We start from the raw sequence: 19,171 nt of genomic DNA, 5'->3' as shown, positions 1-19,171 counted from the left end.
GGCAATGGGTGGTTTTTTTAGACTAGCCCTTATGCTCCAGTGGAGAGTATGGCTGACGAGGTGAAGACTGGCAGGTGTGTAGGTGAGACAGGTGCAATGATTGGGGCGATGCCCAGCCCACATTGAATTAAAGGAAAGGCAACACAGTGGAACACCGAGGACAGACACAATGGATTCAAACAATGGGGAACTGCTTTTTGGTTTCCGCAATACAAAAAATCCGTATGAGTAGCGGTGAAAACGGATCTATGTGCCCAAAACTTGATGAGTACAAACACACATATCCTAATCTGCCTGCCACCTTGCACTTTCATGAAAACATCGAAAATGGTACAGTCTAAAATTTTACCTTTTTAATGTAAACCAATATTGTCCAAAAATGCTCTATATTGCTACCATTAGCACTTATCTTTGATGCTAATATTAAGTGTTTGAAATAAATCTGTGACAAATGTCTGCGTGTTCCTGTGGTGATTTCGCTGAATCACTGAGTGATTCTTTGTCACTCAAAATCGAGCTCCTCTTGCTTGGAAGAGGCTAGTGGTGGCAGCCGTTTCCATGTGGATGTTGTTGCTGCTGCTGCCTGTACTAACTACCTTGCCGCCTCCTCAGTGATGCGTGTTGCATTAATGCTGAGGTGAAGAGTGGGAGGTAGAGGGCAGGCTGAGAGGGCTGTACAAGAGAGATGGAGAGAAGAAGTGCATGGGAGCTGATAGATAGATAGATAGATACTTCATTTTAGTATCCTATTGCTTAATTTTTAATCCACTCGCTGTTCTCCCAAAGATACCCCAGTATCAGGCCAAACTAAATCAAGAAACATGCTATGGAATAAAGCACAGATACGGTATTTTAAACAATTAATCACAGATACATTATTTCATGAGAAAGACAATATGAAGTGTGAAATATTGAATAAGCAAACAAAGAGAGGAAAAGTTCGTCTCTTATAGCTCTTCTAACCCTGAAGCTGTATGGAGGGTAAAAGGGAGGGGAAGAGAGCGGCAGAGGGAGGTTGATTTGAGGAGCTACATGGAGAGAGAGAGAGAGAGAGAAAGAAGGGCAGAGGAGGAGGAAGGTTTGCGTTGGTGTGTTGGTTGGCAGAGTGTGCTTGTCAAAAAAAAAACCTTCCTCTGACAGAAGGCATGATTCACAGCATTCACAGCAAAGAGAGAGAGAAAGAGAGAGCGCAAGAGAGGAGGAGGAGGAGGAGAATACAAGCTACTGAAAGAGAAAGAGAAAACGATACAGACCATGATGAGAGACGCATCAAGAGGCACGGCACAGACACAATTCTGGTAAGGAAAACAATTGTGCATGCATAAGGGCAATGCATTCACAGAACGGAATGGGAGACTGAATTCTAAAGACTCTGATCGCGTTGATCAGGTTTTTTTTTTTTTTTTTGACCAGAGGAAACAGAGCAGGTGGCGGGGCAGTGAAGAAATAGAGATACTTCGATGTATGGGGAGAGAAAACAGACTGATGCATTGATATTTTAAGACATAAACAAGCGAAATTGCTAATTCATTTCTTTGCGGACGGGGTGCATATCTATCTATCTATCTGAGGTTTTTTTTTTCCCAATGCATTTCAGTGGGTATCAATTAAATGTTGTTTTTTGATATTTGGGGCCAGCCAAGTCGCTATGCCCCTCCACTATATACAACACCTGGCCAATGTCTTTCTTCATGTAACCTCAGAGCATGGTCATGGCACTTGATGTCTATAATTTTGTTTAAAAACCGATGATTAAGTCCTCAAATCCAATACAAGCATTTTTATCCATGCGGCCCGAGCTCCATGTTCTCTCATAAAATGTTGATGTGACTTCACTGAGCTGAATAGAAAAACAAAAGTTTTTCCTCTGTACAAGCCTGGCTGATTCAAATCCAATATGGCTGTCACATTGATGCATGTGAAGGAAGGACCACTCGGAGCCAGACAGGAAATTATGTTGCTTTAACGGTAGCTCCCTTTACATGTCATTGGCTATGGATGGTGGAATGGGGGCACCCAACAATGCCCAAAACGTGTCTGTTGCACTAGGACCATGGCATGGCACACTCGTAATGAGTCTATTGGCAACGATCTCGTTTGAGACACCAGAGCTAAACAAATTTTACTGATCAGCAACTATACAAAGTATCCTGCTCATCTAAAAACTTTATGTAGATATTTTTTGAAGCATTTATATTACAGCATTTTATTGTCATTATTTCCATTTTATTGTCATTATTTCCATCCTGGAGCGAGGCGGAAGGGTGGTGCCTTGGCGCCTTCTATTGGCAAGCCCCCACTCTATCTTGGACACCAAATGTCTTTGGCTTTTCATGATTGTGAAATTCTCAATAGGCTCTTGAATCTCACACAAAGAGATTAGTAGTCACCAAGTGCTACCTACTATATTGTGGGTAAATTAAAAACACAGTCAGTCTTTATTTATTTATGAAGTTATTTTCAAAATGTAAAAGCATGAACTTTGCTGTTTCGCTAATATATGAACGTGAGGCACACAATGACAATTCAGCAAAGATTTTTCCATGCTGTGCAGCATCATCTTCCTTGTTTGTTTTTTTCGCAGATGGACGACTCAAGTCAACAAATACAGCAAGAATGAGGGGACGCTTTGCCTGAATCCAGTCTCCTATTCACTGTGCTCTGTGCCTGCCTTCCCAACGCTTGGGTGGATTAAGACACAACTGGCTCCAAGCACATAGTGATTTAAAAAAAAAAAAACTGACTGTAAGCAAAATCATCCTGGAAAAAAAAAACAGGGAGGCAGAGAACATTTTAAAAAATTGATAAATGGGCATAGGACAATAACTGTGGACATACAAAGTGGACATGTTTCGTATTTACTTTTGTAAGTCATTCACGGTCATTTTTGGACAAAAGACTCAATTTCCAATTTCTTTCTAACTTGTCCCAAGTCATGGCTGTCTTTTTAAGTGACCTTTAGAAACTGAGTTGTTTCAAAGACCCTCTCTTATAAGTCTTGAGAATCTGCATAGAATAGAAGGACTGTTCTTCTTTGGTTTGACTGGAACACTTCAATTTAACACATTTTTAAGACATGTGTCTGTTTGGCTTGTTTATAAAATCAATATTCTTCAGATCCAGTTAAACTAAAGACTTCACAATTGACGCTTCAAACATTTCCCGTGCCTCCCATCCACCCTTCCCACTATCTACCTTCCAACAAAATATGGGCAAACCACTTAGCCGCCCAGGCTGTTTCAGGAAGAGCTCATGTTGCCTGGAGAAACATGTAGTTGGAGAAAGAGGAGTGAGAGGTCGAGATGTGATGATGGAAGGGGGATACGGTGACGGCTATGTACCACAACGGTCTATCTATGATACCATGTGCATTAATCAACAAATTGACAGCCACCACCATCATCATCATCACCATCCTGGAGGATCAACGCGACGAGATGCTGGAGGTGAAGGGAGTTTCAGCTACTCTGCAAGTGGCTCCCTTCGGGTTAGCAGATCTCCAGCTGAAATGTTCGACTCACAGCCTTGCTCTCTAACTCCAAACCCCTCATTTGTTCGCCGTCTAGATGAACGGGCTATCTACGATTCGCTGAAACTCGGAGTTCAGGATACTGATGGTGGTGGCTGCCCTTCGCCTGGACATTTCAACCGGTCAGTTTCTCCAGCTGTGTCCTCATTCTCTGCACCAGGAGTGTCATCATCATCCAAGAAGCACCACCATCACTATCACCTTCATCATGGGGAGAGTACAAAGAGTAGGGATAGTCGTCACTCCTGGAAAGTTCTCACACCTCCAAAACACCTGGACTGTTTGGACATCACTACAAATGAAATGATGGCCCAAGGAGGAGGATGTTTGAACCCAGCACACTATTCTCACCCAGGAAGGCCATCTCCTTCTCTTACATCTCCCCTTATATCCCCCTTCTCGGGCTCACCTCTCTCATCTGGCTATCATACGCCAGTCTTCTTCTCACCTGCCAAACCTCGCCCAAGTCAATCTCAAAGTTTGCGTTGTTCACCTCCCCATGTGATTCAACCAAGACATTACTCACAAAGCCAGAGCCTAAGGATGTCACCACCACATGAACTTAGACGTTCCCCCTACCGTGCCCCATTGGTCCAACTTTCCGCTCATGACCTTGAGCAGGACCTGAGGGAGCAAGGTGGATGGGGTTGTGGTGAGCGAGAACGGGAGTGGGAAAGGGAGAGAGAGAGGGAGATGGAGAGAGGGTGGGCACAGCGAGAGTGGGAAAGAGAGAGAGAAAGAGGAAGACTGGAGAGGGAGAGAGCAAGAGAAAGGGAGAGGAAGGAAACAAGTTTTGGGACGTTTGGTTATGGTCGACCGGTTCCTCTGCGTTCAGACAGAGACTCTGTCTTTTTAGAACCTGAACAGGTCTTAGACACGGTCCCACTTTTACTTCCCCAGCCTTCGCCTTCTCCTTCACCTTCACCAAGTGCTGCCCCAAGAATGGGCACTGGTGCAGTGGGAAGAAATAGAACTGGTTCAAAAGTATTCTCAGATACTCTTGCCGAGTGTATGGTTTCTAAAACTGACAATGGGAATATGAGCTCAGGGTTAGTTGAAAGCAAGCCGAGTTGTGGATCAAGATTAGTCAGTGGAGGTGGAAGCATGGCCGAGGCTGACATCATGACTGGGATGCATGGAAAAAATAGAGTTGGAAGCTGGAACAAATATGAAAATGGAGCCAAAATTAGTATTAAAAATGGGTCTGAAAAAAGAATGGGTTCACAGGTGAAAACAAGAGCAGGGGGGAGAGATTTGGAAGGAAAAGTGGAATCTGGAGTATATATAGAAAATGTGTCAAAAGCTGTAAACAGAGAGGGACAAAGGGGAGGGACAAAGGGTGGAGAAAAATTTGGAAGAGCTGTCACTAAAGCAGAACCAATTCCTGAGGCGAGACCATCAACTTTATATAATGTAGACAATGGGGTTGTGCTTGGAGATCAAATGGAGACTGGAACCGTTTATGATTTTAGAATGACGGTAGATATAGAAACAGAGCCTGAAATGAAAGAAGGTCCAGAGCCGGTGGAGATTGCAAGAGATGAAGCAATCAACATTGTTAAAAAGTTGAGCTCAGACCCAGCTGCAGTTTTAGAAACTAAACTTGAAAAAGAGGTAACGATCGCGTCTTCACATGAGCCGGAAGGAGCACCTGATGTGGGACTGGCCAAGGAAATAGAAATTAAAACTAAGAATGACACCGTAAATAAAGAAAACAACAACAACATAGATAAAGCCCAGGTGAATATAGAGCCTGTGGAGAAAACTGAAACTGCCCCTCAAGAAAAAGCTCAGAAAACATCTGTGGATATCGGAAAAATAATATCCAGCCATGTTGGAAAAGGATCCAAAAGCCAAAAGTCCAAATCCTCAAAGTCCAGTTCCAGGTCTCGACCCGGTACTGCCACAGGGTTGAGACCTGGGGTGCTTAGCCCACGACTTCGAAAAGGTCTTGCAGATTTGGAATCAACAGGCCCCGCTGAGGGCATTGAGTCCACCTGGCCTCGTCGAATCATGGTTAGAAAGAGAACTGTTCGGCAAGGTGGCGCAGTCCATAACCTTCCCATCCTTCCACCACTTCCATCAGTCATCTCTGCCTTAGAGAAGCGCCGCCCGCATTCCCATCTCCATTTCTGCCCAGGCCATCACTCAGAGAACCCGCTTTCGACAGATCTGAACATTTTTACAGGCCGGAGCTCACTAAAAGAGCCCTCCCATCAAGAGCAAGCCAATTTAGCCAATTTAGTGGGCAGAGCGTCCCTGAAAGAGCAGAACCTGGAGCACTGGAGAGTCTACAGAGACCAGGAAGAACCCAGAAAATGTAAAACCAGGGAGAAACAAAGCGATAAGACTGATCATAATAATGAGACAGGGGGAAAACATCAAATTGGAGAGATCGACGACAGCAATCATAAAACTAAAGAGATTGCATCCAAGACAAATGATACAATTGGAAAGCAACTGCTGGACGACATCAAACAAGACAATATCAAAATAAGCTTAGAAGAAAAAGTTCAAGAGAGTGGAAATGAAATAATAAAAGTAGTCGTAGACGAAAGGCCTCATGACATTATCTGTGAGAAAATGGAAAAGAGAGACATTGAAGATGGAAAGCAAGAGCAACAGTTGCAAACGGAGGAGCTTCTGGCACATGTAAAGAACGAAGAAGGTGTGGTGGAAGCAGGGATTGGAAGATCCTTTGGGGAGGAGCATGCAATCGAGAGTTGGGATTCCGTGCTCCAGATGGTCAATACCATTTGGGATGATGGCTGGGAGAAAGGGGGAGCAGCAGGAGGTGATACAGATTCTTTATCGGGTTCCCTTCAACGCTGGCCCCTCCTTCGGCCTCCGGTAGGCTTTGGAGGCTCCCACCCCCCCTCGTCTGCAGCCTCGGAGCTCAGTTTGACAGAGCTGGAGAAGAGAGCGAGAGAGCTGGATTCTGATTTGGAACACCTCGATCTATCTCAGGGCCAAGGGGACACCCAGGATTTATACCAAACACCGGCGGAGTCTCAAAAGGAGCGATCTGATCTGTACCAAACGCATCCCAGGCAGCAGAGAGAGAAAGGGTCTGTCTTGACAGGTAGGCATAATCTGTGCTGTTTTACTTGATGTCTTTAAGTAAGGTACTGTATATACATGCTTTAAGCCCATATCTGACTCAGTGGCAAAGGTTTGGAACTGTGTGCGCACGTAGCAAATTTCGAACACGTATGGCAAAAGTTCATTGCCATAAGAAAACCAGTTTGAGACCATGAAAATTGTTGGCAAACGTCTTTGCGACCGTTTGCGACCTTGAACCCTGCCGAACAGACAACATTCGCATCGGTGCGCACTCACTCTCAAACCGCTGGTTCAAATGCAATTTGCTTTTGTGGATCACTCAAGCAAATAAAGTTTTTCTACCTTAAATTGATCCACTGGGTAACACGTCCACCTCACAGGGCAGTGGTTTGATACCAGGCTCCAGCCTTCCTGTGTGCAGTTTGCATGATCTCCCCGTGCTTGTGTGGGTTTTCTACGGGTACTCCGGTTTACTCCCACATTCCAAAAATATGCATAGCGGGTTAACAGAATAAATTGTCCCTAGATGTGAGTGGTAGTGCAAATGGTTGTTTGTCTATGTGTGCCCTCCGATTAGTTGGCGATCGGTTTGGGGTGTTCCCCGCCTACTGCCCGAAGAGAGCTGGGATAGACTCCAGCACACCCGCGACCCTCGTAAGGATACACGGATTAGAAAATGACTGAATGAACGTATTGTTCATGTCACTTTGACAGAAAAACTGACAAAAAAATTGCAAATTTTCTTCACTTTCCAAAGATATTACAAGACACTCCAGACCTCCCCACCCTCCCTAGTCCCCTTTTAACATGAATTGAGCAACAGGATTCAGATTTGGTTGTTACTGTTTTCTATGTCATAATGGACTTCTGGGGAAATGACGATGTGGCCCGCGGTGAAAATTAGTTTCACACCCTGCGCTAGTGTGAACTCTAATACATCTCTCAGGGATTGTGCCTGAAAAAGACAGAGAATAAATGAATATAGGTTGTGTGAATGGGTGTTTGGAATTGAACTGGCATTAGGATTTTATTTAAAAAAAATTTAATGTCATTGGGCTATATTGTGACAAAGAATGCACTAACCCCTTGCGGTGATACTATTTGTGATTTGTTGGAATCATGTTACGAAGGAGATAAATGTCTGTTGAATTCCAGGAAACTTTTAATGGGAAATTTAGCTTAGGATCTGTTTATCGTTTAAAAAAAAAAAAAAAAAAAAAGAGAAATATATGAAATCAGCATTCTATTGTTGGTCCAATGTTTGCACCTCTTCGCTCTCAAGGCTGATTTTTAATCAGTCATCATCGCTTCCTGTGCAGTTCAAAGTTCACTTTCGAGCAGTGGTCCCCAACCCCCTGGTCATTTGGTGCCGGGCCGCACAGAAAGACTAAATAACTTAACATTACTTCTGTTTCATTCCTTTCGGAATCTGAAAGATGTTTTATTTTGAAAAAATTACCGGATTTTCTGTTATATCCATCACGTAAGTCACTCTTGACGGAGGTCAAGGTGCGCTTCTCGGTCACGTGATAAGTTACCGCTAAAATGAAAACCAGGAGCGAGCAAAATGAGTACCGTAATAAATAAACGTCTTTGGAAAGTTTCTTTAGGAAGGGGAAAAGTCCCAGCCAGGAGACAAAAGAAGACCCTTCGACTTCCAAGAAAAAGAAGGTTACATTTAATCAGACGGTATCAGGAGTCCTACTTAAGATATGGATTTATCTCATTAGGAGATTCCCACGCACCAAGCCCACTCTACATAATATGCGGTGATGGTGAGTCGTATTTTTCATGCACTTTGTATTTGCGGTGTATCTTATTTTGAAGGCATGTTTAAATGTTACCATGGTGACCAGAGAGTGTTGAGGCCAGGTCGGACGTTCCTCGTGTCATGATTCGTGTTTATTATTATGTTACGAAAATATCACAGTTTTCATGCAGGTCATATCATATTATTTAGTTGTATTTATCCGGCCTTAAAGGCTGGTCCCTGAAAATATTGTCTGACATTAAACCGGTCCGTGCGGCAAAAAAGGTTGTGGACTGCTGCTTTAGAGCATGTTAAACACGGGGTGTGTTGTTCTCTGTATTGGTTTGAGAAAAGCTTGCTGGTTCGATCAACCGATCTTTGAAGTTGCGTTGCCACACAATGCACTTTGTTGCAAAAGTGTCACAAAACACAGGATTGAAATTTCGCCTGTTGGGTCATAAACGTAATCAGGAATGGAAAACAGGTCAGGTTCTCCAATTACAATTTGTGTCAGCTCTGCCTCAGCTACCTTCATTGCCTGGAGCGGAGTCATTTGTCTCATAATTGTGACCCAGAATAGCAAAATGAGTCACAGTGAAGACATTAGTTGCTGGCATCACCCCCACCCCCATCCCCATTCCAAAAAAAAACAAAACAAAAAACAACAACCCAAAAAACAAAAGAGTGACCTACGTTTTCCAATGACATTGTATATCAAACATTAGGCTAGGTTACTCATTACATCATTATTACCATACTCATTCCATGACCACATATATGCAAAGGTAGATGTGACACTCCTGTTTTGAGCTGCACGCCTATTATAGTACTCAAAGGAATGGCAATGGACCAATCAGAGGGCAATATTTTGGGGTCATTAACTCTCAGGGCTTCATTTGTGGAGATGGTGCACATCCCCTTGGTCTAAGAAATGAAGCATCTAGATTTTCATGCAGGTCCTCCTTGAGTGCGTCTGGGAATTGGGCAGATCACAGATTGAGGGCATTTTCTTTTATACGCCCTGGGCTACTCTGACAAACATGGTGCCTGAAAGTTGACTGAACTTTAGCCCACCTGAAAGCCATCTCCTGAATAGAGACCAGCGACTGCGTTCATGCTTCCGCGATGTCAGTCATGCACCTCTCCTGAGCTGAATTTAAAGGAAATGAGTGGAGCCGCTTCCACTGGCCGTGAAGCAAGTTGGCTATGTTCATTCCCACAATGGCGCAAATGCCATTTTTCTACTCTCCAAAGGAAATAAAAGTCCACCCATGTGCACAGTTAGGCTGGACTTTGTGCTAGACCTATGCTTGGCATGAAATTAGGGTCCACTGTGTACCGTACCGCTACTATTTTTGACATGATCCCATTGACTAGGTAATACTGTATGTGGTCAAACCTCAAAACATGTTGAATAGAAAAAGTTGTTGTTCTTTAAATGCTTAATGTTGAATGTGCCGCGAACTGAGTTTTATTTAGACATCTACAGTTGTAGTTGTGTGCAGTTGATTTGATTTGGATTGGTTACTTTTCCCATTACCCACCGCAACCCCTAAAAAGTTCCTCGCACCACGCACTCATTCAGTGATTTCAGATGTTTTGTATTTAGAACGAATCGGTGCAATCCATTTCGCTCATTGTGAGGTAACGTGTATCTGTGGCTTTAGTTTGAACTATTGAGCAATGACATCACCTCTGAGTTATGTCGAAAAATTACCTGTCTTGAGATTTGCTGGAGCCGATAATGGGCTAAGTGGCGCTTGTGTGAGGACTGAAGTGTGTACTGTTTTTCTGTGCCTGTTGTGTAAGTAGCATGTCTGCATCTTCTGTTTGAATGTATACGTGTGTGTGTGTGTGTGGTTATCTGATGAGTAACTCTTTTTGAAATTACCAGTTCCTCCGCATTAATTCCCAAATATCCATATAATTAATTAAACCCTTGTCATTTTTACATAACTAGTTCTGGGCACAAGTTGAGCTCATGCTGCTGAATGAAAAAAGAACTTTCTCTCTATTGTTTGATATGTTAAGCTTAACTGTTTAATATCATTAAACGAAGGAGTAAAACATTACAAAATTTCTTCCTGTTTATATATAATGGTTGGAGCAAGCTTCTGCACGGTGGATAAGTGAGGATAAGTGGATTAGATAATGGATGGCTGGATGTGTGCACTGTTATTTGTGGACACGCCATCTCAAATACAGCTCCGCATCGCATAAAGAATAAACAGTAATTAGGAGGTAAAAAAAAGGAGCAATGTGAACATGGGACAATCTCTTTTGGGTCAATTATATATACGTTTCAAGTGGTTGTTCGTCTATGCCTGCGATTGGCCGGAAACCAGTTCAGGGTATACCCCGCCGACTGCCGGAGGACAGCTGGGATAGGCGCCCCTTGCGAAGATATGCGGATTAGAAAATAGATGGATGGATGTGTTTGAATGGTGTCAATGACAATATTCTAGTCAATATCGGAAGATACCTTTGTGATATCTGCGATGCTTGTGAGTGTCATTAACTTGTGAGTTTGTGTGAAGAACAGCCCGTGAGTTGCCATGTGTATGAAATGCGCTATATAAATAATACTGTCTTGCCTCGACTTTTTTTTTTTTTTTTTTGAATCCAGCTCTTCTGAAGTCAAACAATCAGTGTCGGTTTCCAAATCGCTCCTTTTGTTTGAGGATATGACTTCATATTTTGTGAATCTTGCATCAATATTTTAAATGAGTGGTGTGAATAATGTAAATTCAATGTTACAGAATATGGGGTGGTGATAGCCCCAACAAATGATCTAGGTCTCTCTCATCACTATGTAGACTCCATTCCAGGAACACAAAAAGAAAAGTTAGAAATCGACATGGCAACTGCTCATGTAATACTTACTGTGATAAAAATGCAGTATCCAACAGCTGTCCTCTTGCTCTTGTTTAATGAAACTAAATGTGTGCTGTTTTCTAGGAGTGGGGAGCAGGTCCCAAGTCAGTCTTGAGTTCAGCTCCATGGTATTGCCAGTCACTGACACAGACAAAGACACTGTCGGCTGGTCATTAAAATCTTCTGCTGGGACGTCCACTGTGGGCACAAGGTTAGTGGCAGTGTCAATGTGACAAATTAATTGCCGTCGGTGTTGGGCAAGTTACTACCAATATCACTTTACTTGGTGTTACCTTCTGTGTAGAGTGATACACTACTGATTTCTTTTACATTGTTTTTTTTTTAGTCTGTGATTAATTGATTTAGCATTTGACATTTTGCAACCAGCTATTGAAGTTTACTGATATTAATGAAGCTCTTTTTATATAAAGCGTGGGGTATAATATAAATATTTTGGCTCCATGGTGGCAGATCATTGCCTTTGATTCATATTTGTACCAATAACAAGATTTTTATTTTAATATAAATATTGGAACTGAAATTTGGTCCAATAAAGAATCCCAGACTGTAGAGCATAAATAAAATAATCCACATACTCAAATTAATTTCTCCACGGGGAAAAATAAGTTTTAAATTGTCAATAATAGCTAAGTAAAAACGTACAATAATAAAGTGATGGATCGATAGATCGGAAATATGCAATAAAAGAAAAAATATCTTTTGATAAAGATAGACCTGACCTGAGTCTTTTTCATGAAAAAAAAAAAGCACAATTCAAAGTTTAGCAAGTTGTAATTCTCTTTACTATATAGAAACAAAGGTTCATGGTGAATGGAATGAACATGGAAATGATAAACGAGAACATAAGACTCTTATGTAATGGTGCATAACGTAGATTGTCAGATCGGATTTGCCGTAGCATGACATCAGCGGCCAGCGCAGGCCTTTCGCCCAGAGGCAGTCTGATTTGCATTTGCTAGCTAATAGCCAATCAGAGTGATCCATTTTGCATACTGCGATTGTTGCCCAATTCATTCAAATCATACCTTCTCATTGGACGCCCTCAAAAGAGCATCAAACAGCTGCAGCACCGTCATAAATTTGCAATTCGTGTTCTGACCAGAATAAAGACATCAAACTAAAGGCTTTACACTGGCTACGAATTAGTTTGTAGACTCAATTTTTAAATTCTTCGACTGGTTTTAAATCACTGGATGGTTTGGGTCCTGAACATATTAAAGAAGTGCTGATTGAATATAACCCAGTCGAGCTCTGAGATTTGTAGACTTGGGTCAGTTAGTGGAGTATCGAGTTCAAAGTAAACATGGTGAAGCTCAATTTTGTTGTTATGCTGCACACTAATTGAATAAACCGCCAACAGAAGTGAAGTTAGCCCTGAGTATCAATGCTTTAAAATCCAGGTTAAAAACTCTCCCCCCCCCCCCCCCTCCCCTCCTACCTTTGATTCAGGTCTTGAAAACATTTTACACTGATGTTTTTCTTTTTGTTAGTTCAAGATATTTCTATACTTTTAAATGGTTTTAAAGTTTTCTGTAAATGTGTTTAAATGGTGTCGCTGTGCATTCTTTTAGTACTTTTTCCAAGGCGATTTTGTTTTGTCTGTGTCATTGTCTGTTCTGTTTGTAAACGCTTGGAGGTGTTTGTAAATGCTTGTTGTTGTTGTTGTGTCTTTGCTTATGTGAATCATATTGAGTTGCCTTGTCTGTGAAATGTGCTATACAGTGTATATAAATAAAGTTGCCTTGCCTCTCCATAAAGCGCAATGACTCTTGATTTCAATTCTAAACGCTGCTTTTTGTTTCGGTTTCTTCCCGCTTGTATTGTGACTGTGTTTTGCATTTTATTTCATGAAACTATAACCAGAAGTGAGCAATTCATCGTCATTGCACATTCGCCAGCGGCCATCCCGCCAGTCCGTCATCAACAGTCTGTCATTATTTCAGGCCAGGCCAGTCGTCAGTCTGTCATCCTTATTTAAACCCTGATTTCAATAAAATTATTATACACTGTAATTTGTTAAATTACAGTGAAGTAAAAATCTGTTGAACAGTTTTTCACTGACACTTCTAAAAAAGCGGTGACGAACCGTAATATAATGATGACGAAAGCGCGGCGAAAATAACGATGACAGAGTGATGGACTGACGACTGACAGACTGAAATGATTTTGGATCGGTGGGCCGCCCGCTGGCAAATAACGGACCAGCAAAATTTACTGATGCGCCCACCACTGCCCGTTACCACTGATTGTAATACAGTACATGCACAGCTATTGCTGGGCATCAATTCAACTGTGTAACAGTTAACAACGGACTAAGCTACTGTTTTTATTTCTTTATTTATTTGTGTGCATTCTATCTATGAATAAAAATAAGCTTTTGGGAGTTTAATATTTAATAATTTATGTTTTACCCATGGCTGTCACTAAGTGCAACATGTTATAAAATATGAAAATTATGCAATGTTTCATTTTAAATTTCTCGGAATGTCCATGTGGCAAAATACTGTATGGATAAAGGAGCATTCGGGCCTTATTGAAAAGAGAAAACTATGACTAAGACATGTCAAGTCATACTTTTTCTGAATGAATGTCAATCAGAATCAGAATCCGAATCAGAATCATCTTTATTGGCCAAGTATGTAGAACACACAAGGAATTTGTCTCCGGTATAACACGCTGCATTAGTATCATCGTAAACAACAAATCATTGAACCATTTTAGAGTAACCAGTAGCAGTATTTGTAGTACAAGAAGAGTGACTACGTCAGTGACTGTTTAAGGAGTTAATGGCTAGAGGGAAGAAGCTGTAATTCTCTTTACTATATAGAAACAAAATTCCCCACAAACATAAGATACCTTGAGAAACGCCATGTATTCATCATATTATATGATAAAAGAAAAAAGAAAAGAAAACCTTTATTAGTCTCTCAATGGAGAAATTCCCAATTCACAGCAGCAAAGTTATGAAAGGAAGAAGTAGAACAACAAAATATAGGAGCTGCTGGAAAGGCAGCCACTCTCGAGATTAATAAGAGATTTTGCTTAAATTATCGGGCGGAAAAACTGTGATTTCACACCATTGTTTTTTTTTCTCGGAAACTGCCAGAAATGCGCAATCATACTGATGTGCCAAAACATTTTAAAATTTGTGAAATACTGTAACTTGAAAAGCTCTTTAACAGTCCTCTTAACATAGATGTAAGATGTACACTATGTTCATGCTCATAATTATTTATGATAATTATTGAAAGTCTCGTATAATTATTCATTTCCTTTTTCATTACCAATATAGATAAAATATATATTTATATTACATTGTAAAACTTAAAAGCCATACCATGAAATGTTTGTCTTTCGTTTCCTTATTTTGTAGTGGAAGCACCTTTAAATTTTGTATTCACCCATGATCTGCCAGCCATACGATGCAGTGTTTTTTTAAAGGAGTTAAATATTTAAATTATGTCTCCATCAAACTTTGGATATCGATCAATGCACATATTGTGTCGGGTATAAAGGCCTGAATAGAGAGTTAAAAATAGAACGGCACAAATGTAATGGCGTAGTGGTGGTAAGCAATTGTGCAATCTCTCTTCCAGCCCAAATAAAGAGGACAGCTCTCCAGACTCCAACTTAACGCTGGAATCTGACTCCAGTGGCGTCTTTCTCTCATTATCCACTCAGAGCCAGGAGGGGGCTGGCTCTGACAGCGACCAGCCAATCAGTGGCTCTGACCTTGGCAGCAGCAACACATCATTGGAGAAGGAAGGGGACGATGGAGGTTTCAAGGAATGGGGCAGGGAGGAGAGTGCTGAACTCCAGTGGTGCTACCCCTCGCTGCTCAGCACCTCCTCTCACCAAGACGTTGAAGGAAATAAGGACAACGCCGAGGATATTTGTGGCTCGAGAGGGAGAAATGAAACGAGAGGGAAAGATGGAGATGGATGGAGGGATGAAATGGGAGGGGGACTATTTTCAAGCTATAAGTCCACACTGGACCAATCAGAAACAAGTCAGTTTGAAGCAATGCGACCGAGAAGAAAAGTTACCATCATGGCAAATGACCCCCTCCTTCCGCCATCTCCCATGAAGCAGCCAATAAAACACCTGATAGATCCATATCATAAGCCAATTAGAAGCTCAGGACTGGACTGTAGTGACATTGATCCATTTGTCCAACCGGATAGCTTTGTTTATCTTGCTGTGTCAGCAAGACCCGGCCCCCATGGAGAGATCTCCACAGTTACAGATTACTCCACTCAAGACATAAAGCGACACCTTGACCATAAGAAAGCACATTTTGAGCATTCCAACCTGGAATCCCATGCCAGGCCGTCTCACCTTGCCCCCCGGAAACCAGAAGGAGGAGATTTTTTATGTACTGACAGTTTTGTATACCTAGCTGCTCCAGATTGCCTCCTCTTAGGCCCTGAAGGATCAGCATCATACAGTGGCAGGTAGGTTTTTTTTATTGTGAAAGGTCCTATGCTACACTTAGAGTAAATATATATATTCTATGTTGGCGGCTCAGTGGTCGAGTGGTTAGCACGTCGACCTCACAGGGCAGAAGTTTGATACCAGGCTCCAGCTTTTCTTTATGGAGTTTGCATGTTCTCTCCGTGCCTGCGTGGGTTTTCCCCGGGTAGTCCGGTTTCCTCCCACAGTCCAAAAACATGCATGGCAGGCTGATTGAACACTCAAAAATTGTCCCTTGGTGTGAGTGCGGACGGTTTGTTCGTCTCTGTGTGCCCTGCGATTGGCTGGCAACCGGTTCAGTATGTCGTCCCCCACCTACTGCCCGAAGACAGCTAGGATGGGCTCCAGCACACCCCGCAGCCCTTGTGAGGATAAAGCGGATTAGAAAAGGGATGGATGGATGTTTTATGTCCCTTTATCGGGTTGCAAGATAATTTGAAGTGGAAAGGCTCAGGATGCCCTTTTTCAAGCTATTCCAGTTGGTCAAACATGCCTGGCACTTCTGACGGCTGGATTTTCTTATCCATATGTAAATTGGCAATGATTGGATCATTGTTATCCTCAATTTGAATGTGGAAAATAGCTTTTCTCTATTTAGTAGCAGGTGATAGCTGGACGTCTTGTAGCGGCCATGTCAGGTCTTTAGAATTAGGCCATGCGATTGGCTGACAACCAGCTCAGGGTGTACCCCGCCGACAGCTGGGATAGGCTCCAGCATGACCGCTGGATGGATGTATTATGAGTCACTGTCAATCTTGACTTCATATGTAACTACGGTATGCCAATTGCCATTTTTTTCAGCCTTTTGGCCTTCACATGCAATTTTATCCGGAAATTGCGTTCTCTTGTTCTTATGAAAATTAAACATATTATCTAACCACTTTTTACTTATTTAACCAAAATATGGTGATGTTTATCTATTCATTCAGGTAAAAATTATTTTGTAAATCATCTCAGAAGCCCTATTACACTGCTGTTATCTTTCGTCATTTTCCATCAGGTGGCCGCTGAAAGTCATGTTTTTTTTTTTAACTTGCAATATTTATTTAGTTTAGTTTTTTTTTTTTTTGCACGCCATACTCATCCACATGCAACTCTTCCAGCACCGTTTGCATCTCCAAAGGTGCGTTGACCATCACCTCAATATGCGAGAGCTGCAAAAAAGACCAGAAAAAGTGGACCACTACTCTTGCAGTGTCTCAAGTTCATTGTACAAATACAAATTTCTGCGTTTCGTTTTTTTTTTTTTCCAGGGAGTCTGACTCTGAAAGTTCTGGCTCTGAGCCCGTCGATGAGTCTATATTGGGTTGCAGTTCAGTGGCAGGAGACAGCGACTGGGATTCGGACCTGTCCGATTCGGGTCCCAGTCGCCCTTCCAAAGTTGCAGCTGCAGGGGCTAAATCTGCTGGGTTAGCCCGACCTAAAAGACAACCAGCAGAACCGCGTTGGGATTCATTTGGAGAAGTCACAGAACCTGAGGTTCTGGACGAGCCCTTCATTGAACAGGACCACAGCAGCAAAGCGAGCAAGCTTCCCATCGGATCGACAAACTTGGATAATCAACCTGCTGAAGCAACGGTGACGACAACAGCTGAGCAATCGTCATCAACCAAGAAGGTTACCTGGCAGTTCAAACCAGCCCAGAGGTCAGTCTGCACTGGAAGTAGGAAAGAGAAGGAGAAGGAAATGACATCATTTTCATCATCGTCAGAGGCCAGGATAACCGAACGTTGTCGACGTGAGGAGCACCAACCTCCCCATTCATCTTCATCGTCTTTAACATCATCCCCATCCTCCTCCTCTTCTGGTTGAACTAAGCAGTTATTGCCTGGGTCTCTGTGGGACGCTTTCAACACCTAAACTGAGTTTGTTCCAAAAAACGGTAGAGAAGTTCTTCAACTTTCTCTGTAGAATCTGTTGGCTTGAACAGTCCAAGCCTATTTTCTTTTCTGTTATCTTTTAATCTTGCAGCTAGCTTTGCCATTGCCTTCTTGCCACATAAAGATGCATAAATGCTAACCAAATGAGCTTACCTTAAAGTATGTAATGAATTTTAGTCAAAAGACTCTGAGAGGCTGTGAGGAAATGCAGTCAGTTACGGTTTATACTGGAAGAAATGAACAGTAAAATAAAATGATACCTATGGATGATTTACAGAATACAGGTTGGCCTATTGCACACATTTTCATAAGATTTTTTATTATGTTGAATGTGCTGTACAGCAACGATTACACGAACAACATACTCCAGAAAAACAATATTATATACAATATATAATATTTGGCATGATCCTTAACCATTACATGGTAGGTGGGATTGGAAACAGAGTGCTGGAATCTAAAAATCGAACCATTTAACATGATTGCGGCCTTTATATTGAATATTTTTTCTTTTTCTTTCCCAAACGCCACAATATATGGATGTATTTAACCAACAAACCTTTAAGAATTGACTGAGGTCAAGCTAAAGTGTACAGTGTATTTTATTTAACATTGCAGTGCATTTAACTGTGTGTGACCGATATATTTTCACCATTGAGATAAGAGCGTAGTGCAGTGTTCTCTATACGTACATAGAATGGGATCAATATGCAGACATGGAAAATATTGGAAGGATTTGTTCCTACTTCTTTTCTGACCTGAAAATGTGAATGTATTCATAATTGAGCGACGTGCTTAGAGATCCACGCTATATTCTACGTGAAGTGTGTTTCCTGAGTGATTTGTGTACTATGGCCGACTGTAGTTGATGATAAGTTTAATTTTCTTCAATGCTGCTTTCCCCTCAGTAGAGCTATTGCAATTACTACGAGACGTAATCCAAGATCAGGATTTAGTTCAGGGGCCACATGCACCCCAGTTTGATCTCAAGTCAGCTGGACCAGTATATTTCTGGCCTTTAAAAAACATATATATATATACACATATATATATATGTGTGTGTGTGTATATATAAAGAGAGCGAGAGAGAGAGAATTCACATTTTTTTCTCTTCTTTGGTGCAAATAAGTACATTTGGATATTCATGTATTATTATCTTGTTGCAAATCTTGTTGAAGATCCTATGATTGATTTCAAATTTCTTGCAATATCAACAGTGTTATTATTCAGTGTTTTTATTTGTATATGTAGTGTAACTTACAGCTCACAGTGGATCGACATACTGTATGTACCTTTTCATAAAGGAATTTAGGATCTAGAAATCCTTTTTAAACTGGAATGCATTTCCACGTTCACTTGGAGATCTGGACAAACCTCAGCTGACTCATTACGCTGTACAAAGTCAAATAAAAACGTTTCAGAGTGAGTATGCACTTGTCATTTTGCCTTGTAAATGGAAACGCAAAATTACATGCAAGTTTGTAGCAGCGCACGGAAAAGAACAAAAAATACACTCAGTCACCATACCGTTCACCAAACACACACGGGCAGGTATGTGGAGTGGCTGTGTAGTTTTTTAAC

The 19,171-nt window shown here is 41.7% G+C and overlaps 1 protein-coding gene across 1 annotated transcript; it reads left to right on the top strand.

Annotated features, from left to right (window-relative positions):
• The first annotated feature begins 1,103 nt into the window (after window positions 1-1,103).
• On the top strand, window positions 1,104-19,016 carry LOC147196001 (uncharacterized). The gene is made up of 5 exons (XM_086127348.1): window positions 1,104-1,298; window positions 2,585-6,611; window positions 11,301-11,427; window positions 14,834-15,691; window positions 16,964-19,016. The coding sequence occupies exons 2-5, from the start codon at window positions 3,209-3,211 to the stop codon at window positions 17,520-17,522; spliced, it is 4,947 nt and encodes a 1,648-aa protein (XP_085983474.1). The 5' UTR covers window positions 1,104-1,298; window positions 2,585-3,208; the 3' UTR covers window positions 17,523-19,016.
• Window positions 19,017-19,171: the final 155 nt, after the last annotated feature.

The sequence above is a fragment of the Hippocampus guttulatus genome, chromosome 13 (assembly GCF_054856545.1).
Source record: "Hippocampus guttulatus isolate MCC_2025c chromosome 13, RoL_Hgut_1.0, whole genome shotgun sequence".
In the NCBI taxonomy this organism is placed as follows: Eukaryota; Metazoa; Chordata; class Actinopteri; order Syngnathiformes; family Syngnathidae; genus Hippocampus; species Hippocampus guttulatus.
This window is presented reverse-complemented; position numbering and strand designations above follow the sequence as displayed.